Source organism: Paroedura picta, chromosome 12, assembly GCF_049243985.1.
Source record: "Paroedura picta isolate Pp20150507F chromosome 12, Ppicta_v3.0, whole genome shotgun sequence".
In the NCBI taxonomy this organism is placed as follows: Eukaryota; Metazoa; Chordata; class Lepidosauria; order Squamata; family Gekkonidae; genus Paroedura; species Paroedura picta.
The window spans coordinates 34,438,415-34,464,591 of NC_135380.1; the positions used below are offsets into that span (position 1 = coordinate 34,438,415).

Sequence of the window (26,177 nt, forward strand, 5' to 3'; positions counted from 1 at the left end):
AACTCTATTGGGCTTTGTTAAAGTTTGGGAGGTGAGTTAACCCATTCTCTCTATGTTGTTTTCTTGATTTCAGCCAGGACCTGTTACTTCTTTTACAGGGTAAAACTGTCTGTGATTAACAGTTGAGTTACGAGATGAACAGACGTCCCACTGGATCAAGTCCTGGGGCACCCTTAGTTGTCAGGTTTCCTACACTGAGCATGGAAGTGGGATTCCAGCATTTTCCCAGTTCCTGCTTCTATTTTATTTATTCAATTAATTTATTAGTTCACCTTTATCCTGACAACTCAGGACTCAAGGCATATATTTCATATTACATGGAATTTTGCCTTTTCTAGTGTCTTTGGTTCATTGATAACAGACATCATTGTTAGCTGGCCTAAAGTACTTTTGTAATGCAATTTAAAAATAATTTAAACCCGGAAGGGGTATATAATTTGCAAATGCTCAGAAACATGCCTGGTTTTTAGTCGTGATTTCCAAGGGCTGTATCCCGCACAATGAGACACTGTGGGGTAATGATTAAAGTGTTGGGCTAGGATTACGAAGATCTGGGTTCTAGTTGAGCCTTCAGGAAGGGTGGTATATAATTGTGATAAATAAGTAAATTAATTAATTAATAGATTCCCCACTTGGCCACTAAGCTCTCTGGGTGACCTTGGGCCTGTCGTTTTCTCTTATCCTATCCTACCTTACAGGGCTGTTGTAGAGATTAAACAAGTGTATGCTGACTTGGAGGAATGGTGGGATGAAAATGTAGATAGGCAGACTTTGAAAAGTTCTGGGGCTGAGCCCCAATTCAAATTGTGTCATGACTATAACATGCCTACAAATTTTGATGGGGACGGTTATGCCATAAAATGTGCATTAGCTCCAATTCTCCATCTGAACCAGGATTCTGGAAATCCAGAGTCATTGCTGCCTTCAGTCCTGCTAGTCCATTACAGGACCTGAGCTGCAATAGGGTATGGATCCCCCATAGGCCTTTCAGTCTCTTCTTTCCGTATCACTTTCTCTGTCCCCCACAAACTGCTAACCTTGATGTACACTCCAAAAACCAATTAAGCACTGATATAAACAGATCTGCTTGAAAATGAGCTGATTTCAGTACTGTAACATAACATCCAGTCCACAAACCACGTAAACAGTCATTGCTTGTTGGATTCAAACTGATTTTGTCCCCTTGACTTCCAGCCAGTCCTTCCTTTGAGTGAGCGAGAGCAGGATCCTTTGAAGCCCTCCCAAGCTCCTGCTGTTTCTGGGAACTCGGCTTGAAATATTTGCTATGACTTGGTCACAGGCCAATATATTTTCCAGGCAAGAAAACATTAGTGTTCTTAGAATTTTTCATTCTTCATCACAGCTAGCAAGTAGAAGGGTACCTTGTAGTTGCCAGGATCTGTAATTCGGTCAGTATCTGCCAACTATTTCCAAAACTCACAAGCGTTGGTCTCAAAAACTAGGTCAACGGATGAAAGTTGTTGGGTTTCTTTTTGTTCCTCACCCCCGTTTCCTTTTTAAGCATCTTCCTGTTCAATAATGAGTCAGTGGATCGAAGAACATTCCATGAGTACTAGAGAGATGGGTAACAGCAGTTATGGAGCAGCAAGCAGGTTAAAGCTATGGACGAGCCACTTAATTTACAGGGGAAGTTGCAGGTGGGGGTCTGGAGGGCTCCTGGTGACTAGGAATGAATAGAACAGAACGCCAGTAGCCCTGCCAATGTTTCAGGGACAGCTGAGCCTGGCTTGCTCCTGAGCCATTCTCCTAGGGATGCCCGTCCCCAGGTGGGGCTTGGGGATCTCCTGGAATAATAGCTCATCTCCAGGCAACAGGAATCAGTTCCCCCAGATAAAATGGCTGCTTTGGGGGATGGACTCCGTGGCATTATACTCCACTGAGGTTCCACCACTACCAGATCCATCCTCAAAGTCTCCAGAGTGTAAACAAATAAGTTTATTATTGTCGCAGCCTTTTGCCACAATCCAGATAAAAATTAAAACAAATATTTTGGCACAGGATAGTTGTTATACCAGTAGACCTGCCAAAAACTGCGCTTGGATCATAATCCTGAGTATGCGATTGGCCAGCATGTGTCGGATCCAACTGGTGGAAAGATCCTTTTGTTCTGCAATGTATATAAGTTCGGGGTTTGTGTGGGTTTCCTAGTTCAGTTCTGCCTCTTGTTCCTTAGAGCTGGGTTCACAATAAAGAGCTGAAATGAACTCCCAGTGCCCTGGGTGTAAACTGCACAGAGCTTTTATTCCAATCCCAGGTTGATTCAGTCCCTGCTGTCTACACAGAATGTGATTTCCGTTTTGATTTTGGGCAATTTAAATTTTCCTTCTGCTACAAGAAGGATTGATCCGGAGTGACCCTACCTTTATTGTGCGATATCTTAGAGTGCTTTTAACGCTCAATATTTTCAGAATCAAATTGAGAAAGCAGGCTGTTTTGAATCTGGGCTTTGCTCCGTGGTAGAGAACCCCTGATTGGCCAAAGCTGCTCATGTGACAAGCTTGCCGTAAAAGACAAGCCCATAATTTCTCTCAACTTCTGTCGGTCTTGGATTTTTTTCTCCCTCCTCTGCCTTCTTCGATCCTCTCCCCCCCTCCAAGAAAAGAAAGAGGCTCCCTGCTTGGCTCCTCTTCCCCTCCTTCAAGAAAAGAAAGAAAGACGCTTAGCTCCCCCCCCCCCTCTGAACTACCCTAACCACGTGTTGAACACTTTTCTGTTTCAATGGGGGGTGGGGGAAGACCCGAGTTCAAATAGATCTGAATTCAACAGGATTGACAATGGAATAAACAAAGTAAGTGCAGACTCTACCCTGTTCTCTGAACCCACGGATCTAACAGTAGTTAAACTAAATTCAGATCGAAAGATTTAAAACTTAATATAAAAGTTTAAAATAAGGTCAAGAAAGAACACACAGTTGTTTATTTGTATAGTTTTACAGGGATACAACATTCATTCGAAGTCTCCAGGTATTATTTGACCCCAAATTAGGAGGGAAAACATCAAGAGAAGCCATCTTACACACATCAGTATGAATTAAATAAAAAGGGAGCCCAAATGCAACACTGTCTGACACCTTGCTGAATGCTAATACTTTCAGTGAGGTTTTAATTTACACTTTCTCTGACCCACATTGTTTGGATTATGTAGGTAAATTCACCACATAATTTCTCAATAGGTGTCCCAGCTCACTTTTTTTTAACAGATAGTCCCTATTTACTGAATTGGAGGCAGAAGATAAATCAATAAATGCTGCAAATAAGTTTTTATTAAAGGGTCTGTGAATAGTCTTACTGATTAGATAATGTAACAAAAAACAATTGGTTTATATTAATTCTATCCTTGCAGAAACCTGTTTGTTCCCCATTAGCTTTATTAGTTTCTTCCAATTTCTGCAATGTGAATGTAACTTACAAACCAATTTCACAAGCTTACTGGACTACAGTTCTGAGGATTACTATTACTAGACATCCAGTTTTGGGGAAACAAAGCGAGATCCTAGCCACACCTCATCCATATTTCTGTTGTCTTGAGTGCTGGAATTGCCAATATATTGTACCCATAAACCATAGTACTCCTTTTAATCAGGATTCAGGATTTTAAATGTTAGAGCAGCCTTTCTCAACATTTTTACCATTGAGAAACCCCTAAAACATTCCTCAGACTTTGAGAATCCACAGAAGCTACATGGTCATGCAGAATATGGTTGGGACGCATAGCTGTGTACATGCCCACCCAGGGCCCCTCCTCTTCCCATCCCCTACAGGCCCATAATTGGTCATTTGGGGGGGAGTCTACATGACCATATATGGTCATGACATGATAAATGTTTAAGAAATTTTAAAAATATATTTAAAATAATTAACTCCCACCCATTTGGGAAACCATTCCAGAGCCTTCATGAAACCTATGTTAGAGTTCGGAATATGGAAATTGTTTCATGTTTCCTTATATATAAACTCCCACACATAGGTCAGTTTCTCTGAATGTTTACATTGGAAAGCTTAAAAAAAAATCGCCAGCTTTTCTGCCTGGTCAAATCTGATATAACACTGCAAAATAACGTTTTTTTAAATGTTATTTCTCAGATGACCGATGGAGTTGCAGACTTTAATTTTAACAGCAGAGCTGCTGTCGGTGAGCTAGAATATCACAGTCTTGAGGAACTTGATGGCTTCAATCTTTATATTTCCGTTTCAGTGGTCGAATCTACAGGTAATTCAGATATCTTGGATATTATTTCAAATGACTGAATATTCCCAGTGATGTATTCTTAGCAGCGCCTTCCTGAGTCTTGGAAAGACCGGACTCTAACAGTGGTCTAGAGAGACAAATGGTTCCAAATTCTTGTGAAGTCTGTATATATTTTTTCAGTGTTCTAGGCCAGGGGTAGTCAACCTGTGGTCCTCCAGATGTTCATGGACTACAATTCCCATGAGCCCCTGCCAGCAAATGCTGGCAGGAGCTCATGGGAATTGTAGTCCATGAACATCTGGAGGACCACAGGTTGACTACCCCTACTCTAGGCTGATTCTGCATTGAGCAGGGAGTTGGACTAGATGGCCTATATGGCCCCTTCTATCAAGTAGCTCTTGAGAAAAGGGCAGTGGGATTGGCAAGGCAGGACCAATGGGACTGAGTAGGAGAAAGGCAGTCATACACAGAAAGAAAGCTGGTGAATAGCTTGGCAGAACCGGAGGGGGGGGTCATGTGACGTCCCTTGGCAATGAATTGCTCAGAATGGCCTATTATTGGTAGGAAAAAGTTGAGGTACGGTCAGAAGTCTCTTTGACATTCAAGAGAACGTAGCTTAGAACTCATGGTTTGTATGTGTTCATGCCCACATGCAGAATGGAATAACAGGCACTTTCCCACAAAATGTGGCATTATTCTCCCATCTCAGCAACCCCACAGCTCCCCATCTTTTCCACAGCCCCCAAGGGCTACTGGATGTGTTTCTCTGCTTTGCATACTCTCTCGGCATTCAGCTTGACTGCATTTCCTTTGTGTGACTGCATTTCCTTCCCGTGCAAGGAACTGTGCCATGAAGGTTTTAATGGAAGTGTGGTGGGAGGGATGGAGTTAAGACCGGAATTGGGTCATGTGCTACAGAACATCTTGGAACTGGAACATGACACCTGTTTGGGCACATTCTTCTCACAGGTAATATTTCTTTCTTCCAGGTGGTCATAGCGTTGAAAGTGAATTAGCAGGTGTCAAGTATGTCCTGTCCCCTTATAAATTGAATTTGGTTGCTACACCTCTCTTTGTGAAGCCTGGACTCCCCTTCTACATTAAGGTTGGTTGATGCCAACAAAATAAATGTAGATAAGTGTATACAATTTATCACAATAATATTTCATGCATCCTGTTCCCTTGTGGTATATTCTTAGTTGCACCAGCCATTATTGTGTAAGCAGCTCATTCTGTTATGATTTGACTGCTGCTTCCGCAGCATTATTTGTTAAATTTGTATAAATGGTGCAGTAAACTCCTTGAGAATATTCCCAGTTCAGTCATGTTTGTGAAGACAGTTATCATCCTGTGATTCCTAATAATAAATAAACACACATATTGTTTCTTACTGTTGGAATATAGTGAGGGCCATTCTGCACAGATTCATTGTAGCAGGAGTGTGGCAAATTGTAATCACTGCTAAAATGCAGTTATGCACAACGTCATAGACAATCTGCCACACTCCTGAAACCTATCCGCAAAAAGCGCTTCGTTGTAGCGCTTCCAGGGAAATCCCAAAAAGTGGATTCACCCTCTGGAAAGCGCTACACTCTTGCAACCAATCTGCAACACCAGCGGAAATGTTCTGTGCGTTACCATTGTTGCGTTTTCAGCAAAGTCCCTCCCCCTGGCTCTCTCCTCTGATCTTCCGGCGAAGCGATCGCCATTTTTTTTTCTCGGAGCGCGCGGAGAGCAACGAATAAGAATATAAGAACCAACTCTTCTTCTTCTTCTTCTTCTTCAACGAACTGGCGAGCCTTCATTCACCCAGCGAGGCTTCCCCGGCTGCAGTCCCTCTGTTTTAAGTCACCAAGCACCACACAGCCCCGTTTGCTGGTTCCCTTTATTTTTGGCCGAAAATCGCGCCCATGCACGGGGGGGGGGATTTTTTTTTTACTCGGGGGAGCATGGCAATGATGAAACGGCAGCTCACACGCCACCTGCTAGCTAGATGGGTCTCTCCGTTGCAACAAATCAACGCAGATTCATCGCAACGGGTGTGTGTGTGTGTTTTTTTAATCTGCCTTAAAGGGAAAGGGGCTTTTCGGGAGCATGATAACGGCCGCCCATTGGCTGCTCATTTGATTGACGGCCAGGGGCGGGACAAAGCTCGGCAAATATCGCTTCCTGGATAGTGATTTTTGCCGAGACCAGAAACCTATGGGAAACGATAGAAACACAACTGGATTCCACTACAAAGGCAGGCATGCATAATGACAAATTCCACTATTTAAAACGGCGTTTTTTCGTTCCGAAACCAATTTGCAACATTGATCCTGGTGCGGAATGGGCCTGAATGTCATATTATAATAGAATGGATTTTGAATGAATAGGTACAGGTAAAGGATACATCTGATGAACCCGTTAGAAACATCCCTGTGATTTTTGCTGCAAGTGCCTTCAGCGAGCAAATGGAAGAGACACCGTTAGTTCAAGAGAGCTCAGATTCTGGGAGAAGTCAAAATACCCAAAGCGATGGAACAGCTCTCTTTGTGGTTAACATTCCTTCTGGTAGCAAAGAACTGCATTTCCAAGTAAGTGAAATACTTTAACAGTTTTAGTTGATGTTTGCTGTGAACTTTGGGATTATATTCTTTGGCCAACATATTCCCCCACTGTTTTCAAACTTTTGACCATGCAGGAGCCCCTGAAATAATCTTTTGGGCTTCAAGGAGCCTTGGAAGTGATGTCACCTGGCCACACCTTCCTGTCATGCCCCTGGAAGGGACATATTACCAGAAGTGACATCACCACCCACATCAACAGTCAGGCCTGAGAAGGACTGAGGAGGGGAGGGAGAGGAGGTGGTTTAAGGTGGGAGTAGGCATGCAGCTTCGGCTCCCTCCCAGGTGCAGTCATATTCAGAAGGGGAGCAATGGAAGAGTCCGGTTTACTAGCTTGTGGCTGAGTATATTAAGGCAGGAGGGGAAAAGCCGCAGACCCCCTCCAGAACTCCCTTGGACCCCCGTGGGTCCATGGACACCTGATTGGAAATCCCTGGTATATGGTTTTGCGAAACATTTTTACATTTTGAGAGTTGTAAAAATTAAAAGATGGATGTTACTGTTTAACATGCAAAACAACTCGCCCCCATCACTATTAAAAGTGCAATGCTTGCATAATTATTGTCTGTCTATTTTTAGTTGCTTTTTCTATGTTGCAAGCCTCTTTGTGTGCTGTTTGCAAACAGCATTTTCTGAAACATCTGAATGCCCTGAAGTACCTATTCAGTGTTATGCCAACCTCCAAGCAAGATGAGTTCTGAGTCATGCCTGGCTGTATTTGAATCACTTTTCTAGCTCTGCATTTTAGATTATTGTTTTGCCAACGTAGTTCCTATTTGCATCTGTCCTGTTTTTTTTTTTTGTCCTTGTTGCCATTATTACATTTTGTTGTATGCTTTCATTTTTCAGTTAAGGACAGCAGATGCCAAATTACCAGATGACAACCAAGCTAGTAAGAGCTATGTGGCAAAATCGTATACGTCTTCCAGTGGAAGCTACTTATATATTGACTGGGCTTCAAACCACAGAGTGCTCCATGTGGGAGAAAGGTTCAGCGTCAACATGCATCCACTCAGCCGCTATATCGACAAAATACACCATTACAGCTATTTGGTATGCCATGGAACCCCTTCTTCTTAACATATTGCACTCTGTCATATACCTGTCTGCCTGTAGCCCACACCGATTTATTATTGTTGTTCTGTACAAGGCTTTAAGAAGTGTACCCCCTATATGTGCAACCCACTGGAAATTATCAAATTTAAAGTCACATTGGGATGCTTCCTCAATAGTTCTCCGAGAAGCCAGAGTTCATCATTTTTAATCTACTTTCTTTCCCCTGTTCTTTTAGCTCTTATCCAAAGGGAAAATCATCAGCTATGGGACACAGGACAAGATGGAAGGCTCTGTCTATCAAAGCCTAAGTTTTCAACTAACTTCTGAAATGGTGCCTTCGGCCCGCCTTCTAGTCTACTACATAGTTACAGGAGAAGGAACTGCAGAGCTGGTAGCCGATTCTGTCTGGTTAAATGTAGAGCAAAAATGTGGAAACACCATTGAGGTGAGTAACTGACCTTTATTCATAACCTGGTACGTATATTTTATTGACACAGGCACGTCATTATTGACAGTCCCTTGAAATAGGGGATTCCCTCTAGTGAACTGTGTTTGTTTTTAACCCCTACAGGTTCAAATACCAAAAAGCCAAGTATCCTACACTCCGGGACAGGTCGTATCGCTTTCGATGACATCCAAGTTTGGCTCTTTCATTGCTTTGTCATCCATGGACAAGGCAATTTATGGAATAACAGGAAGAAAGAAGAGACCCATGGAAAGAGTTATGTGGCGTTCAGTGAGCGTGTGGGTGGGGTCACCTCACAGGGTTGCCTGCTCCGGGTTGGGAAATACCTGGAGACTTTGGGGGTGGAGCCGGGAGCGGGCGGGATTTGGAGCCGGGTGGTACCTCAGTGAAGTCTAATGCGATGGAGTTTCCCCTCCGAAGCAGCCATTTTCTCCAGGGGAACTGAACGTAGAAAACAATACAAGAATGCCCCAGAGGGACGGAACAGAACCAATGGGATGAAATTAATTCAAAAGAAATTCCATCTAAACCTCCGGAAGAAGTTCCTGACCGTTAGGGAGGTTTCTCAGTGGAACAGGATTCCTCGGGAGGTGGTGGATTCTCCATCTTTTTAAACAGAGGCTGGATAGCCATCTGACAGGCTGATTCTCTGAAGGCTCAAGGGGGTGGCAGGTTACAGTGGATGAGCGTTAGGGTTGTGATTGTCCTGCATAGTGCCGGGGGTTGGACTAGATGACCCAGGAGGTCCCTTCCAACACTATTATTTGATGACTCTGTGATTCTATGAGTTCTTGACCCCCAGCCTTTTCCAACAGGCTCTCCTGCAGCTGGAGAACAGCGACCTGGGTTGCGGCGCTGGTGGAGGACAGAACAACGTGGATGTCTTTCGAATGGCCGGCCTCACCTTTCTAACCAATGCCAATGCAGAGGACTCCAAAGAAGCAGGTACTATCCCCGCGCAGTTTTTAACTGCAAAGGCGAACATGGGCTCCCTCGTGAAACACGACTGGCTCAATCCTGATGCTTACATAGAGAGCCAGTTTGGTGTAGTGGTTAGGAGTGCGGACTTCTAATCTGGCATGCCGGGTTCGATTCTGTGCTCCCCCACATGCAGCCAGCTGGGTGACCTTGGGCTCGCCACGGCACTAATAAAACTGTTCTGACCAGGCAGTGATATCAGGGCTCTCTCAGCCTCACCCACCCCACAGGGTGTCTGTTGTGGGGAGAGGAAAGGGAAGGCGACTGTAAGCCGCTTTGAGCCTCCTTCGGGTAGGGGAAAGTGGCATATAAGAACCAACTCTTCTCCTTCTTCTTCTTCTTCTACATTGGGGGTGGATCTATTTAACAGGGAGCATCATGACAAGATTGATTGTGTGTACGGTATCTCACTGAATAAAGCAGCTGAGTTGGAGAGGCTGTTCTGAAGTACAAAGACGCGTGCTGGGGTGAGGGGTGATGTTTCCTGAACATCTCATTTGTGCGTATGCAGAGACACATGTGTGCTGCCATGTGGGCTCAGGGCTGTAGCCAGAGGTGTAGTGGTGAAGAGCAGCAGACTCTAATCTGAAGAACCGAGCACCTCCACATGCAGCCAGCTGGGTGACCTTGGGTCAGTCACAGTTCTTCTTGAGCTGTTCTCACAGAGTAGTTCTCTCAGAACTCTCTCAGCCCCACCTACCTCACAGGGTGTCTGTTGTGGGGAGAGGAAGGGAAAGGTGTCTGTAAGCCACTTTGGGATTCCTTCAGGTAGTGAAAGGCAGAATATTTTTAAAAAACACCTCTTGTTCTTCTTCTCTTATGTCCCAGTCATACTAAGAGATAATTTACTTGTGGAAGTGGACTGCTGTGAATGCATGGTACTAGGAGGATGGGGGATGTGCTGTTATGGTTAGAGGAAGGGAAGGCAATTGTAAGCTGCTTTGAAACTCCTCCAGGCAGTGAAAAGCGGGGTATAAAACACAATTCTTCTTCTCATCCCCCCAATATAGGGTATGAACATGAAGACCTATTTAAACAGCAATAATTATATTTGTGTTGGGGGAAGCTGCTTCCTGCTCAACAGGGCATTGGTGCAATAATTACTTTTTGAAGAGGGCTCCATGCGTGCGCATAAATGAATTGACTCAAAAAAGTCCAAGTAAATGGCTTAATTTAGATTGGCTTCTGAAACCAGTGGCTCTATTAGCAAAGTTGCCCTCATTTCCAGCTGCTGAGCAAAGGGGCTGGTTTGTTTCATCAGTGCTCACTAAATATTTTGTTGTTGTTGACAGCTTTATAAAATCGTTCTTACTGTTGTCGGGTTTAACTCTTTGTTTTGACAGATGAAGCATGTGATGCCATTGTGAGGTCAGTAAGGTCCACCATCAGCGAAGAAATTGAAAAAAAAGGTACACCATATGCCAAATGTTTTATTCAACAGAGTGTGGGGGGGGGGTGGGAATACCCCAAGAGATTTGTTTGAAAGAGCTGCCATGTCCAGATTAGATTTTTGTAACTCGCACTACACGGGGCTACCCTTGGCCCTGATCCAGAGATTACAGCTGGTACAAAATGCAGTGGCACAGGTCCTGATGGGGACCCCATGGAGGTCTCATATTCAACCTGCCCTCCAACAACTGCATTAGTTGCCAGTGGAGTTTCTAGGTCCTGGTATTGACCTTTAAGACCCTATGTGCTCTGGGCCCTGAGTATCTGAAGGACCACTTCTCCAAATCTGCCCCCTTGAGGGCACTATGCTTTGCAAACACCAATTTGTTGGTGATCTCTAGCCAAAGGACATATGCGTGGTCTCAACCAGAGCCAGGGTCTTTTCAACCCTGGCTCCAACCTGATGGAACGAGTTGTCTGTTGAGATCTGGGGCCTGACGGAGCTGCCAAAGTTCCATAGGGCGTGTAAATTGGCACTCTTCTGCCAGGGCAGTTTGAAGTTTTATGGGCCTCCCTCTTCTCTCCTCCTTCTTGCTTCCCCTATTTGATGTCATTTCCAGTCTGGGGTAGCTGGTTGAGGGAGCAAAGGGGATGAGGGTTTTTAAAATTGTATTTTATTGTAAATGTATTATTGTCATCGATTTTATTGAATGTGTTTTATCGTTGTGTACTGCCTCAAGCCCACACGGGGAGGGACAGGATAATTAAAAAAAAATGTTATAATGATGATGATCCAATATTAATCTGTTGGATTATAGGAGCGATGGTCTTTGTCCTAATCTGTTAATTCCTTTTCACAGTTCGTGATTAGTTGAATTGTAACTAATGGGAAGACTGCTATGCCACAGGAAACAGGCTGTCAAATGCCTCCTGTCATTCCAGTAACAGAAAGCAACCCAAATTTGTTGGCGCTTTTCTTAGATTTAGTGCCCAGATGTTCAATAATAGCAATTGGCAGCATATAATTGAGGTTACAGAAAAAAGTCAGAGTTTTGCACCGGAGAGTTTTGCCACTTTAGTTAAAATCCTGTCATTTCAGTATCCCGTTATCGACATAAAGAAGTTCAGAAGTGCTGCAGGGCCGGGGCAGAAGAGTACCCCATCACTCAGACGTGCAGCGAAAGAGCCAGCAGAATTAAGAACGTGCAAGTGTGTATAAGGGCCTTCCAGGACTGCTGTGAATTTGCAAACAAGCTGCGCCAAACTGAGCCACACAAAATTTTAGTGCTGGCAAGAATGCGTAAGTCTCAGCCCAATATCAACTGGAATCTGTGGTTATTTCATGTAGGATTTTAAAACAATGTTCAAAAGACCGGTGAATGTGTGACTCAGTCTGCCAATCGATTAGTCAGTCGCCTTTTAAAATCCAGACGGAAGCAGCCAAAGGATTTCTGACCCACTTACATTGTTATTAATTTTGCACTCCGTCTCTCAGTTGGGCATAGTATTTGAAGGCGTTCTCAGAGGAGCATTTTTGTGGGGAATCAGTCAGGCCAAGTCATCATAAGTATGAACTGCAAGCCACACAGTAACTGTGCTGAAAAAACTGCAAACCAGGAATTAGCTGGGCCAACCACGGATGTTGTAGTCCAAAACGAATTACTACCATGGGACTACAAGTCACACTTTGTGTATCTCCTGTTGCCGAAAGCATGGAGCGGGCTTTCTCAACCAGGGGTTCAGGAAATCCTGGGGTTTCTTGATGGCCTTGGAAGGGTTTCCTGGATGGCTGGGAGAATTAATTTGTTATACATCTTTAAAATGTGTCAAATATTTATCAGGTGATATGACCGTATATGGTCATGTTGACCTGCCCCCCCCCCCAATGGCCAATGAGGGGCCTGGAGAGGGTGGGAAGAGGAGGGGCCTCAGGTGGGCATGTACATAGGTATGCTTCTCAACCATATTCTATATGATCGCACCATTTCTCCATATTACAGGGGTTTCTCAATGGTAAAAAGGTTGAGAAAGGCTGGCATGGAGAAATGCAATCCAAATGATCTGTACTGGTTTGTTCAGTGAAGCTAGAAAAACCTTCAAAAATACAAATGCCCTAAAAAAATATATAGGGATCTCATATAGCACTGGTATATGTTTTTTTTAACATTTATATCCAAGCCTTCTACTTTATAAAGTATTCAGGGCTGTGAATAATAAGTTTTTAAAAATCAAATCAAAGCCATGTACATAGAAATAAACTAATACATTAAGCAAGCTATTAATAAGGCTATTAGAGCAAAAGCAAAACAATAAAATAGCAATTAAAAAGCATCAAACCAGCTTAACTACATATAGCAGCATTACTTTCCTTTGTGCCAAATAAAAGATCAGTGCTCATGGCTTCATATATAGCTTTAAGTAACAACAATTAGCAAAACTTCTCAGATATTCCATTTGGATCATATCTAGTTATTTCTTTTTAAGAAGGCCATAGCTGAATTCACTTCATATTGCTCTGAGTGAGTAGAAATTCCAGTCAGCACTACCTGGATTCCCCTTGAAGGAGAAAGCACTGGAATCTTAATAGTGTTTTGTGTAAAATATGTTTTATTTACAGCTATGTGGGCTGAGCACTGGTAGAGGCAGAGAGATGCCTGTTACATTAGATCCCAAGGAGTGAAGGCTTTGCACACCCAGGGGCTTCACTCACAGGAACGTGGGTTCCAAAATGGGGAATTGTTGGTTCTTCACTCATTCACCCCTGGTCCTCTTCCCTCAGATAGGAGGAGCCGAATTCTCCAAGTTTCTATAGATAACTTGTCAGAACTATTAGAACTAACAATTAACATCCATGAGGAAGATGTCAAATGTCCATTTGGGGTCGTTATCCCAACAGTGGGACCAGTCAACTTAGATGGGGAAAAGTGATATTAAAGAATGTTTGCATATGGCCGGCGACTTATCTGGTAGACATTTTTAAAAGAATCTTTTCCCTCCAGAAATTGAAGCTTTCTTGGATGTGGACGAGCCAGCGATCCGAAGCTATTTTCCCGAAAGCTGGCTCTGGGAAGTCCACCAAGTTCCTCGGTATGGTATTTCATATAAGATTCTGTGACTTTGTAGTACGGAGTTGCCCTCTTTGTAGAGCAGAGGCCACTTATGGTTTTCCTAGCACTCTAAGGGCCAAGCCAGAAGTGGCATCTGCCACAAGTTGGTTTGGGGAATCTGTCAGGCAAAAGTCATATCTGGGAACTAACATTCCCAAATACAAATAGATTCAAATGAGTAGCCGTGTTGGTCTGAAGTAGCACAATAAAATCAGAGCAGTAGTACCTTTAAGACCAACAAAGATTTATTCAAGGCGTGAGCTTACGAGTGCTTGCACTCAAAAGCTCACACCTTGAATAAATCTTTGTTGGTCTTAAAGGTGCTATTGGACTCTGATTTTATTCCCAAATACGGTGTGGCTTGGGGATGCGGCACGGGAAGAGGAAGGATTCTGGCCTTCTTCTCCATGTTGTTTTCCTAAACTGCATGTGGCACTTTCGGGTCAGGAAAATTGTCTGAGAGGAGGTTGAACCTCCTATTCCACCCTGTGCTCTCAAGTCAGATCAGACCACAAAGTGCTTGGGAATGTTCATCCCCCAGTATTGTCTATGACAGATTTCCCCTCCACTCACCATTTAGCCCTTACTGTGTTGCCAGCCTGCCCAAGTACATCTTGCATTTTTCCTGGGTTCACCCTCTGGCCAGGGCACAGATTCTATGAGCTGAGAACCCTCCATCTGCAGCCTCAATAAGGACTGGGACTTTGGGGAATGGGGGCTGAGACCTTCTCCTGAGCTGCTTTACTTGCTGGAAATAGTCCTAAGGAGGCTATGTTTGCCCGGTTGTGGGCTGTACATGTACGATTATATGTCAGTTTCCCCAGTGCAATTAATAGGCCAGTTTGGTGTAGTGGTTAGAAGTGTGGACTTCTAATTTGGCATGCCAGGTTTGATTCTGCACTCTCCCACATGCAGCCAGCTGGGTGACCTTGGGCTCGCCATGGTGCTTATAAAACTGTTCTGACCGAGCAGTGATATCAGGGCTCTCTCAGCCTCACCCACCCCACAGGGTGTCTGTTGTGGGGAGAGGAATGGGAAAGCGACTGTAAGCCGCTTTGAGCCTCCTTCGGATAGGGAAAAGTGGCATATAAGAACCAACTCTTCTTCTTCTTCTTCTTCTTCTTCTTCTTCTTCTTCTTCTTCTTCTTCTTCTTCAGTGGCCCATTCCCATAGAGGCTTCTAGAGATGTAAACATCTGTGGTTCATGAGTTCAGCCATCACACCATACCCTTCTTTTCACAAACCATGGTTCAAAAGCCCATTTCCAACCATGGTTTCTGATTCTGGCTTGCTGGCCACTCACAAAGTTTAGTTTGTCATTTCATACATAGCACTCAGCCACAGTCAAGCTTCCTGAACGGAATACGTAAAGCAGCCCTCTGATGCCACTGATGGAAAAACAGGCACGAGGCTGAAATATCTCAGTTATTTGCTTTTTGTTAAAAAAAAAATATGTAGGATGAAGACTCTCTCTGTGACCCTTCCTGATTCTCTCACTACATGGGAAATACAGGGTGTTGGCATATCAGATAAAGGTATGTAAATGAGTCTTAATTTTTTTTTTGTGACCAAGTGAGACTTTGGGTATAAAAGGAAACATTTTTTTTTTGGGGGGGGGGGTAGTTAACTTAAAAAAAGAGACAAGCATGGGATGTTCACTGAATTAGGGGTGTGAAGCAAGGACCACATGTCCTAAGTCCAACATGGTCTCCTCTCAAGACAGAGAGTTATGCAACATCAGCTCCTGCAATTGCCAGCAGTATGAGGCCTCTGGATTTGGCCTCTTGTCCCCACCATAGTCCCAAACTAGTCTAGACCTCGGTGTAAGCCCACACTTGTTTTTTACTCGCATGGATCATATGGGTCACCTGCAAGATTTTGCCAGCAATCCTTTGTAAGAACTGAGGATCTTCTTTGATGTTCATTTTACACAGGGATATGTGTTGCCGATGCACTTCAAGTGAGGGTAATCAAGCACCTTTTCTTAAGCATGAATGTTCCTTACTCTGTTGTCCGTGGAGAACACATTGAACTGAGAGGATCCGTTTACAATTACAGAAATATCAGGAGCAGAGTAAGGCTCTTTAACCAGAAATATTACTGGGAATCCTTTATTTAAAGGTTTTGTGCATGTCAGTGTTTCAACTGTTGCCAAGCAAAACTGGAATGCAACATCTCAAACCTGTATTTATTATTGTGGATTTGAATCTTTAGTCTCCAGATCTGAGATGTGAAAGTGTTAGATTGGGGGTGGGTGGGTATTTTTTAGGATTTGGCAGTTAAATGTGAAATTCACATGTACTGACAAATGCAAACATCGTATCCGTTGATTATGAAATACTGTTGTATACGATTATGAAGTGAGATATTTGATACCTTAGTATGAATATTGAGGTCAAATGTCTAAGGCAACTGTAACTGGCTATTCATATTAAATGTCCAGTGAATATTCAGCGTATATTTCAAACATGGTGAGACATTTGAGAGCATATTTTCTCCAGGGGAGGGGGGAGACAAAATAAAAGGAAAACCTCAAAAGGCCTTTAATATGTCCTGCTCTGTTTCAAGAATGATTTCTTCTTTAGAGCTGAGTGACCTTCCCAGAGAACCTGCAAGCTTCTTGAAAGAAGCTCTCCTGTGGTCAGCTGAAAACATTGGCCAGAGACTTGCAAAGTCAACATGGTTCTTGAAACCCTTTGGTGCTCTCCAGCACTAAAGGAATTGCTTTCTAAAAAACCCTTTCAAGGTCTTTGCTTTTCGTAGTGATCCAGCTGATTAAATATTCTCTTTCTTGTTCACACGTCAGTTTTGCACTAAGATGTCTGTGGGCGAAGGGATTTGCCTGTTCAGAGGCTCTACCAGGAATCGGCACGGCATACAAACCACCAGGTGTATTACCCATCGGGAAATAGAGGGCTCTTCCGTTGCCACGGTAACGTTCAAGATTCTCCCCCTGGAGACAGGCCTCCACACAATCAACTTCACACTCCTAAGCAACTATAGAAGCGAAACCGTTGTGCGAACCTTAAGAGTTGTGGTAAGAACCAACTGTCTGTCTGTCTGCTTTCATCCATCCATCCATCCATCCATCCATCCATCCATCCATCCATCCATCCATTCATTCATTCTATTTGTATACCGCCCTCCCCTAAGGCTTAGGGCAGTAGTTCACATGGAACATAAACTTAAACAGTACATGGAACTTTGTTTCTTCATAACATATAGGTGAACTGCAACAATAATAACAATAGCAACAGCAACCATGACTGAAGGTAGCCGTCTAATCTATAACAATTTGAACACGTCCATGGTTCTGGTGTATGGGTTTTTGGGAGGGAAGTTCAAGGGCCCTGCAGATGTTACTGATTCTACTCGACCTCACTCAAATGCTTGGCGGAAGAGCTCCCTTTTGAGGCCCTGCGGAACTGCTTTAGATCTGTCAGCCAATGCAAATAAAGATTGATAACTTGTGCTTAATCTTTACATAAACATGCCTTAGTGAAGTAGCTACAGTTAGATATGATTCCTGGTTGCCACTATCTGACATCTAAGGCGCTGCTTCCAAATCCTTTTGGCGCCCCACCCCTCCGTTTTAGGATTATTGAACACTTTTGAATGGTTAAAGCAAGGATTCCTAACCAGGGTTTGTTTTCTTACTGTCAAGTCACAGTTGATTTATGGCAATCCTGCGGGGTTTTCAAAGCAAGAGATGTTTGGAGATGGTTTGCCATTGCTTGCCTCCCCACTATAGGTAAAGGTAAAGGTATCCTCTGTGCAAGCACTGAGTCATGTCTGACCCTTGGGGTGACACCCTCCAGCGTTTTCATGGCAGACTCAATACGGGGTGGTTTGCCATTCCTTTCCCCAGTCATTACCGTTCTACCCCCCAGCAATCTGGGTACTCATTTTACCGACCTCGGAAGGATGGAAGGCTGAGTCAACCTTGAGCCAGCTGCTGGGATTGAACTCCCAACCTCATGGGCAAACAGCTTCAGACAGCATTTCTGCCGCTTACCACTCTGCGCCACAAGAGTTTTCAAAGCAAGAGATGTTTGGAGATGGTTTGCCATTGCTTCTCCCCACTGGCCCTGCTTAGTTTCTGAGATCTGACAAGATCAGGCTATCTTTGGCTAGCCAGAGCAGGGCTAGGCTGAGAGTAATATGACTTAGGGGCATGCCACTTGGTTCGGTCCAATTGATTGGTCGGTTGGCTCCCGCATCTCACTGCTGCATCCACTTCTCTGAAGGGGCATGACACCACTTCCGGGATTCCTCCAAGCCTGAAAGACATTTCAGGGGTTCTTCCATGGTCTAAAGCAGGGGTAGTCAGACGGCGGCCCTCCAGATGTCCATGGACTACAATTCCCAAGAGCCCCTGCCAGCGAATGCTGGCAGGGGTTCATGGGAATTGTAATCCATGGGCATCTGGAGGGTTGCAGTTTGACTATCCCTGGTCTAAAGGTTGAAAAAGACTGTGTTAAAGTGTTTCAGATCATCTTATCCTTACGACTTCTGCAAAGTAGGAAACTCTTGTTATCCTACTGGGGTGGGGGCTAATGCTGTAAAAGGGGGGCTTGCCCGAGGCTACTGAATGATTCGTAGCAAAGGTGAGACTAAAAGCATGGAGATTAGAAGTACGATTCCCAGCTTGGACTATTTATTGGTTTACTTACTTCATTTATATCTCACCATTCTCCCCAATGGGAACCCAGAGTGGCTTACATCAGGGGTAGTCAACCTGTGGTCCTCCAGATGTCCATGGACTACAGTTCCCATGAGCCCCTGCCAGCAAATGATGGTAGGGGATCATGGGAATTGTAGTCCATGGACATCTGGAGGACCACAGGTTGACTAGCCCTGGCTTACATCATTCTTCTCCTGCAGTTTATCTTCATGACAGCCTTGTGAGGCAGGTTAGCCTGAAATTGTATGGCTGGCCTAAGATCACCCAGCAATCTTCCATGGCCAAGGGGGGATTTGAACCTGAGGTCTCCTACATCCTATTCTGGTACTCTAACCAGTACACCTGCTGGCTGACCAAACTGACTGGTTTTTCAGCTAGCACTCATGTTAATGGAGGCTGAGGAATGACATCCATTGCTGCCTGTGCTTGCATTGGCAATCTCTGTACTAGCTAACATTTTTTACTAGAGTTTTGTTCATTGTTTACTTGTACTGCCCACTGACTTCATTGGCTTTGGATGGGTGAAGCTCTGCTTCACACTTATAATTGTTTTGTTCAGTTAGTACAATTGAAACCAAGGGATTTTGACTCAGAAAACGTGGGGTGGGTTTGTCCAATGGGTGTACAACTGTTATAGTTTGTTTCTATAGTTTTGGACAGAGATGTATAAACAGAACTCCTGCATACTTGTTTTCCTCCCTTTCCTCTATTCTTGGGTTTTAGCCAGAAGGCATTCGAAAGGAAATTTACGAAGGTCACACTCTGGACCCCCAAGGTGTTTATGGTACGGCAAGTAAATTCTTCTCTTCCTGATTGTTTCAGTCTGATTATCTAGGTAAGAATCAGCATGTGTGCATTGTGATGCCGCTGGAATATAACCCCCCGGTTAGCTGGCTGTACAATAAAAGGCCATCTAAAACAGGAGTGTCAAGCATAAGGCCCAGGGGCCAGATTTGGCCCATCTAGGGCTCTTACCTGGTCCACAAGCAACTGGTGTGAGGGAGGGAAGGCAGGAGGCTGGTTGGGAATGCAAGCAGGGACACGTGGTGGTGGTGGCTGGGGGTGGTTGAAGCTATCAAGAAATAGGAAGGAAATGGCTAGAGGAGGCTTTCTCAACCAGGGGCTCAGGAAACCCTGGGGTTTCTTGATGGCCCTGGAAGGATTTCCTGAATGGGTGGGAGTTAATTATTTTAAAATATATTTTACAAATTTGTTAAACATTTAATTGGGTGATATGACCATATATGGTTATGTCGGGCCCCCTCCAAAATGTCCAGTGATGGGCCTGGAGGGGGTGGGAAGGGGAGGGGCCCCAGGTGGTTGTGTCCACAGCTCTGCTTCCCAACTGTATTTTGCATGATTGCGCCACTTCTGGGGTCTCTTGAAGCCTGAAGAATGTTTCAGCGGTTTCTGAATGGCAAAAAAGATGGGAAAAGCTGGGCTGGAGGATGGCGCTAAGAGAGTACTTTCACATATGTTGGATAATGCCCTTTCAAGACACGTTAGCAAGCAGATTTTCCTGGTTTGCACAGGAAAATCCAGCGGCAAAGGAATGCTAAAGCATATTGACAGTATATTATCCAACGTGTGTGAAATTAGCCTAAATTAAACTAGTGGAAGTGAGGGCAGAGAAGGAGGAGGTGTGATGCTCCCCCCCACCTCCTCTCACTGCAGCTCAGCAAAGATTGAAGAAGCCACTAAATGGGGGGGGGGGAGCAGAGCTGAATGACCAACGCTGCCACTTCTGCACTGACCGGCTTCATATTTTTACAAACGGTGTCCGTGAGGAGGGTTGGCATGGCTGACAAAAGGCCGGTGGGGAAGAGGGGAGGAGGCAGAGGAGGGCCAGCACATGGATGGAGAGGCAACTGGGTTGCTTTGTGGGTGCTACTCTGAGAGGGAAAAGACCTTGAAAACAAGTGGAGGAGCAAAGGGAAATTTGGGTGCTGATATTTCCACTGCACGTCTGAAGAATTGCAGAGCTGAGAGGCAGGGTGGGTCTTGGGGCTGCTGGGGGACCTCCCGTCTCCCACCTGTTCTCAGCCTGTGAGGGGAAAGAGGTCGCAGGAGGACAAAAAACGTGCCCCCTGGAGGTTTCAGAGCCTCTCCATCAGGCCTTCCCTCAGCCTCACCGCTTCTGTGGGAAATGCAACAGGGATGAGAACTGTGGGGGGTGGGTGGGGGGATCTGGAAGAGACTGGTTCAACCCCCCCCCCTCCTCTTGAGCCAGGACTGAGTCATTGGGTCACCCAGGCCCGGTCTCTCCATCTGGACTACCTCAGTCACTAAGACTGGGTATAGGAGGGTGCTGAACCTTATCGATTCAAGTGGGTAGTCGTGTTGGTCTGAAGCAGCAGAACAAATTTAGAGTCCAGGGGCACCTTTAAGACCAACAAGGTTTTATTCAGGGTATGAGTTTTCGTGTGCACGCACATTTCCTCAGCTACAATGTCATGGAATGGAAGTAATCAGTTCAAACTTATAGGTGGAGTATGAGAGTCAATTAACATACAGAGTAATGAAAATGGTTAGCAGGTTCCAGAGATAAATAGGAAAAAACAACAGTTTGGATTTGACTATCTGTTTGTCCATTATTCTCTTAATGTAGACATTTACATTTTTATTGTGGTCAAATTTTTCCTGTGCAATTCAATCTCAACTAAATATACACAAATCCAACTTGCTGTTTTTTTCCTATTTAACTCTGGAACCTGCTAACCATTTTCATTAAGCTGTATGGATATAAAACCTAGCCAAGGTATAAGAACATAATTCCAAGCAAGGTATCAAAATGGCATTATGTAATTGTTGTTATCTGGGGGGGGGGGTTGACACAATTTAGCGGCTTTTTGGTATCATAGTTAGATGCAAACTCTCAAGAGGAATTCCTCTGTGCAATTTTTAATTGTTTTAAACTTTGTTATAGATTGCATTTTCCGTTCATGTCAACTCTTATGATCATTTCTCAGATGAAATGAGCAAGGGGGGAACCATTTATACTACCTTAAATTCCTCAGAGGAAGGGTGGAATGAACACAAGATAAGACAGAAGTTAGCATCAATATTAAAAGAGATTAGGAAATTATGTGCTGATATAAATAGTGTTGTATGTTTTCCTTTGTCTTTTCAACAACAGGCACCATGAAGAGAGAGGCAGAATTTCAGCACAGGTTGCCTCGAGATATGGTCCCTAAAACAAGACTGGACAGGACCGTGAGTATAAAAGGTAATAAGGTGCATACAGTCATCTTCAGCACATCGTGGGCTAATTCAGCTCTTGACAGTTTTTCATATCTCTTTTGCAAGGATGAGCAAATCTTCCTTGTTCATTGTTCAAGAATTTTGCTCTGTGCTCTGTTCCGCTCTTCCTTAACTCTGATTTAATCAGGAGAATTTGTAAAACTAATTCTGGTATTGGCACGTGGGTGCATTCCAGTGTGGTCTCCTCTCAGTTCCTTTGTATTATCTTTACCCCCCCTCACCCCATCCTCATTTGTTCATGGATAGAAAGCTACTCAAAGAAAGCAGTCTTGATGTAATCATGCATATGATGGCACCGAGGCTCTTCTTGCACACTGTTTTACTGATTTTTGTATGCGCGCCTGTGCATTGGTAAAACACCACACAAAAGCTATAGGTACAATCACATGTGGCGTGGTCCCAGCCTGGTGGAATGAGCTGCCAGTTGAGATTAGGGCTTTGATGGAGCTATCTAAGTTCCACAGGGCTTGCAAAATGGCACTCTTCCACCAGGCCTTCAGTTGAGGCCAGAACAAACTAGCATCCAATGAAATCTATGGGCCTCCCTCCCTCCATCTCTGAGCTTCCCTCCACCATTTGGAAGATCATGCTGTCCATGGGATAGACCAGACGAATTGAGCCATTGTAATGGAGCATCATAAGTTTTAGTAATATTTTTAGCTGTGGCTTTATAGACGACGTACATGTAGCACATATTGTCAACCATCCCAGCCTGCATGTGGAGAGGGGCAGTATATTAAAACAAATAAATGATAATCAAGGCTGCTCTTTTGCAGGATGTGTGCACCAGTAATGCATGGGTCAGAGGGGCTGAAAGCAGCAGTTTCTTTGCATACATACAGTTCTCTGTACAGTGTGTGTCTTGTTTTTTTAAGAACAGAGGATTATGGCTGACTGTATTAGCTCTGCTTAGGAAATAAATATGCGAAACTTGTTTTTTCTATCCAATCTGTACTTGAGCTGGGCAAAGCTCAAGCAAGGCAAAGTATTATACAAAGGTTTAATGATATAGAGCACCAATTGGATTTGTCTAGATCTCCTGAGCTTATGGCACCCGCAATTAGTAAATATATTCAAATACTTTTGGTACTGTCCATAGAGTTTTCATGGCAAAGATACTGGAGTGGCTTGCCAGTTCCTTCTCCAGCGGATCACCTTTTGTCAGAGCTCTCTGTTGTGACCTGTCCGTCTTGGGTGGCCCTGCACAGCATAGCTCATAGCTTCACTAAGATACGCAAGCCCCTTTGCCATGACAAGGCAGTGATCCTTGAAGGGGGATCAAATACTTTGGCCACCTCATGAGAAGGAAGGACTCCCTGGAGAAGAGCCTAATGCTGGGAGCGATTGAGGGGACGACAGAGAATGAGGTGGCTGGATGGAGTCACTGAAGCAGTCGGTGAGACTTAAATGGACTCCGGGGAATGGTAGAGGACAGGAAGGCCTGGAGGATCATTGTCCATGGGGTCGCGATGGGTTGGACACGACTTTGCAACTAACAACAATTCAAAAACTGGCAGTGCATCTGACTTTTATGGAAACCAAGAATCATAGGAGAGCATTTACCCTTGCGAGGTATTCAGCCCTGCCGTCTGCAATGTTAGAAGGGCAATACAAAAAGAGTCCAAAGGCTGAGAGAACATTCATAAGCGAGTCAAGGGAATTAGAGACCCTTGGACATATTTTCTTTATGTGACCACTGTATGCGATACACTGCAATATGATCATTGTTCCCCTTTTGCTCTGGTTTCCTGGAGCATCAGAAGAAGGAAAAATCAAAATGCTCCTCTCCAGGGAAAACATTGATGTCACTAAAGAGGTAGCTAAATATTGCACTGTGGCTTCCAACTTAAGTCAACATAGTACCGGAAACTCATGATGAAGTTTGGTGATTCAATTTTTCTTCTAAACTATTTCTGTTTAATATTTTTTTAAATTCCCTATTTTAATGAGAATGTACTGGTTTATAATATTTTGTAATGATTATAGTGTTTTGGTTTTTTTAATGTGTCTCTGTTCCTGGCTTGGATCCACATATCAATAAATTTGAATCTCAATTAGCTCTGCTTTGGAAACAAAACCAGATAATTCAGAACTCCAAAATCCATTGGGAATCTGATGACATCTGTAATTTTGAATCAGTGGATGGTGTGCATTGCACGTACTGCCTAACAGCAAGAGTTCATGGTGTTGTTCCCCTTTTCTAGGGCACATTTTGGGTGAAGTGATCACTACAGTTCTCAACCCAGAGGGGGTCAAGTTTCTTGCTAACCTCCCCAAGGGAAGTGCAGAAACTGAACTCATGAATGTCGTCCCAGTATTTTATGTGTACGACTACCTGGAAAGGACAAACAGCTGGGGCATTCTTGGCCCCCAAACCATCACTTCAAGAGGGAACCTGTGGAGAAGGATGAAAGAAGGTAAAACAAGATTCCTGGTGGCATTCTTCCATGGACCTTCAAACATTGTAGGATGTGGATGTATATGCTCTATCTAGCCAGCAGAATGCTCATAATGCTTGTGTGAGGAAAAACACATCTATGAATATCCATGCAAAGGAAGGGTTAATATTGTCTCCCACTTTGTGTAAATTAATGCCTCCATGTAGGGATGCTAGTCCCCAGGTGGGACTGGGGATTCCCTGGAATTATAGCTCATCTCCAAGCTAAAGAGATCAGTTCCCCTGGAGAAAATGACTGCTTTGGAGGGTGGACTCCACCCTCCCCACCCCAAATCCGACCCACTCTTAGCTCCACCCTCAAAATCTCCAGGTATTTCTTAACCCAGAGCTGGCAACTGATGTGTTTACACATAGAACCCAGAAGTTCAGGCCAGGACTGTCTTAACTCATTGGCACACTGCTACTCTAGGTATGTATGGGCCCCATGCTAATCTGCTTATGTATTGATAGTTTGTGATATGTGAATGGACAAGCTGTTTATATAAGATATGAAAACCTTGGACCAGTCTCAGTTTTCTCAGAGCACTTTTAGCCCTACCTGAGAGTGGGAGGGAAGGTGATTGCAAACCAATTTGAGACTCCTTTGGGTAATAAAAATCAGGAAACAGAAAACTTCTCCTTCTCTGCCTTTTTGTAGAATGGAGATAATTTAATAAAAAAAATATTTTACCTCCTCCTCTGCCTGTTTTACATGTTACTTTCTGCTGAGAGAGAAAAATGAACTGTGTGCTTCTGTAACATTTGAATGCTGGGGAAACAGATTTTGAAACTTCCGCTGTATCTCTTTCCTAGGAATTGTAAGAATCTTGTCATTCCAGAAAAAAGACTTCTCTTATACAATGTGGAAGAATGGTCAGTCCAGCACTTGGTGAGTTAATGTCGTTTGACTGACAGGAAGCAAAAAGAAATGGTTTTGATTTGTTTTCCTGCACTCCTGCTTTCCAGGACCCTTTTTGGATAAGATTTCTTTCTCGAGGGATTGGGTCAGGGATGGGCAGTGGACTAAGATGGGGTCTCTCCCCATCCATTCCTGCCCTTGTTGCTCTCGAGATAGCTGAATGTCCACAGAATTAGTTGTGACCATAAGAGCTCTCAGTGCAAAATATCCAATGACCTTTCCTGCGTTATGCTGGCATAATAGTGGCAATGGGAGCTGAACTTGAAGGCTGATGTAATTTTGTGTTAACATTTTTGCGATAATCAAATCAAAATGCGGTTAGATGCAAAGAGAAGGTAATGTTGCCCCTTCCTCCACGACATCTCACTCTGGAACTTGAACCTATGAAGCTGCCTTTTGCCACCGGGAAACTCACTTGGACCAGCTGCTGTCCCCTGGTGTTACTTGCCTCGCAGAGATGACTCAGGGATAAAATGAGGGAGGGGAGAAAACTTTTATGCTTTCATTGGAAAATAAAGGCAGTCAGTTAGGGTCTTTCCTACTAGATTTGTGCTATATGATTAGTCAAAATTGAATGGGGACGATGGGAGGGGGCTTTGATCGCTGATTAAGCCTGTCCCTGAGTGTTTTCCCGGTTCTGTCTGAATCCTGAATCTTGACCAAAAAACAACTTCAGAACTAATATTTTAAAGCTGACTATCCTTATTTTACTGGATTGTTATGGCAGGATGACTGCGTTTGCTCTAAGGATTTTGGGGCAAGTTAGCTCATATACTTCTGTGGAGAAGACTTCTGTGTGCAATTGTCTGGCATGGATGATGGACAGCTGCCAGATGGACGATGGATCTTTCAGAGAGATTTCAAGTTACCAGCCAGTCAAACTACAGGTATGAAACAATGGCTGCTTGTTTTCACTTTTTCACATGCCTAATGCTGATGTCTTATTGTCTGACATAAAAATACATTCATTGGCACATCTATTTTGTAACTTCACCATTCCTTATGTAGCTCTCTACCCACCTCCATTTTTATTGGATTGAGAGCAGGTGTGATGATTGGCCCAAG

General features: G+C 44.0%; 1 protein-coding gene across 1 annotated transcript in view; it reads left to right on the plus strand.

Annotated features, from left to right (window-relative positions):
* The window catches only part of C5 (complement C5), a 61,874-nt gene that overhangs the window by 14,886 nt on the left and 20,811 nt on the right, over positions 1–26,177 (plus strand). Inside the window, exons 9-26 of the mRNA XM_077305389.1 lie at positions 4,104–4,230; positions 5,199–5,314; positions 6,585–6,785; positions 7,665–7,868; positions 8,107–8,316; positions 8,443–8,592; positions 9,153–9,282; positions 10,659–10,724; positions 11,804–12,004; positions 13,704–13,791; positions 15,270–15,346; positions 15,746–15,885; positions 16,618–16,848; positions 19,219–19,279; positions 21,632–21,721; positions 23,961–24,173; positions 25,007–25,082; positions 25,840–25,999. Coding sequence (XP_077161504.1) covers positions 4,104–4,230; positions 5,199–5,314; positions 6,585–6,785; positions 7,665–7,868; positions 8,107–8,316; positions 8,443–8,592; positions 9,153–9,282; positions 10,659–10,724; positions 11,804–12,004; positions 13,704–13,791; positions 15,270–15,346; positions 15,746–15,885; positions 16,618–16,848; positions 19,219–19,279; positions 21,632–21,721; positions 23,961–24,173; positions 25,007–25,082; positions 25,840–25,999 — 2,541 coding nt within the window. The remainder of the gene's footprint in view (positions 1–4,103; positions 4,231–5,198; positions 5,315–6,584; positions 6,786–7,664; positions 7,869–8,106; positions 8,317–8,442; positions 8,593–9,152; positions 9,283–10,658; positions 10,725–11,803; positions 12,005–13,703; positions 13,792–15,269; positions 15,347–15,745; positions 15,886–16,617; positions 16,849–19,218; positions 19,280–21,631; positions 21,722–23,960; positions 24,174–25,006; positions 25,083–25,839; positions 26,000–26,177) is intronic.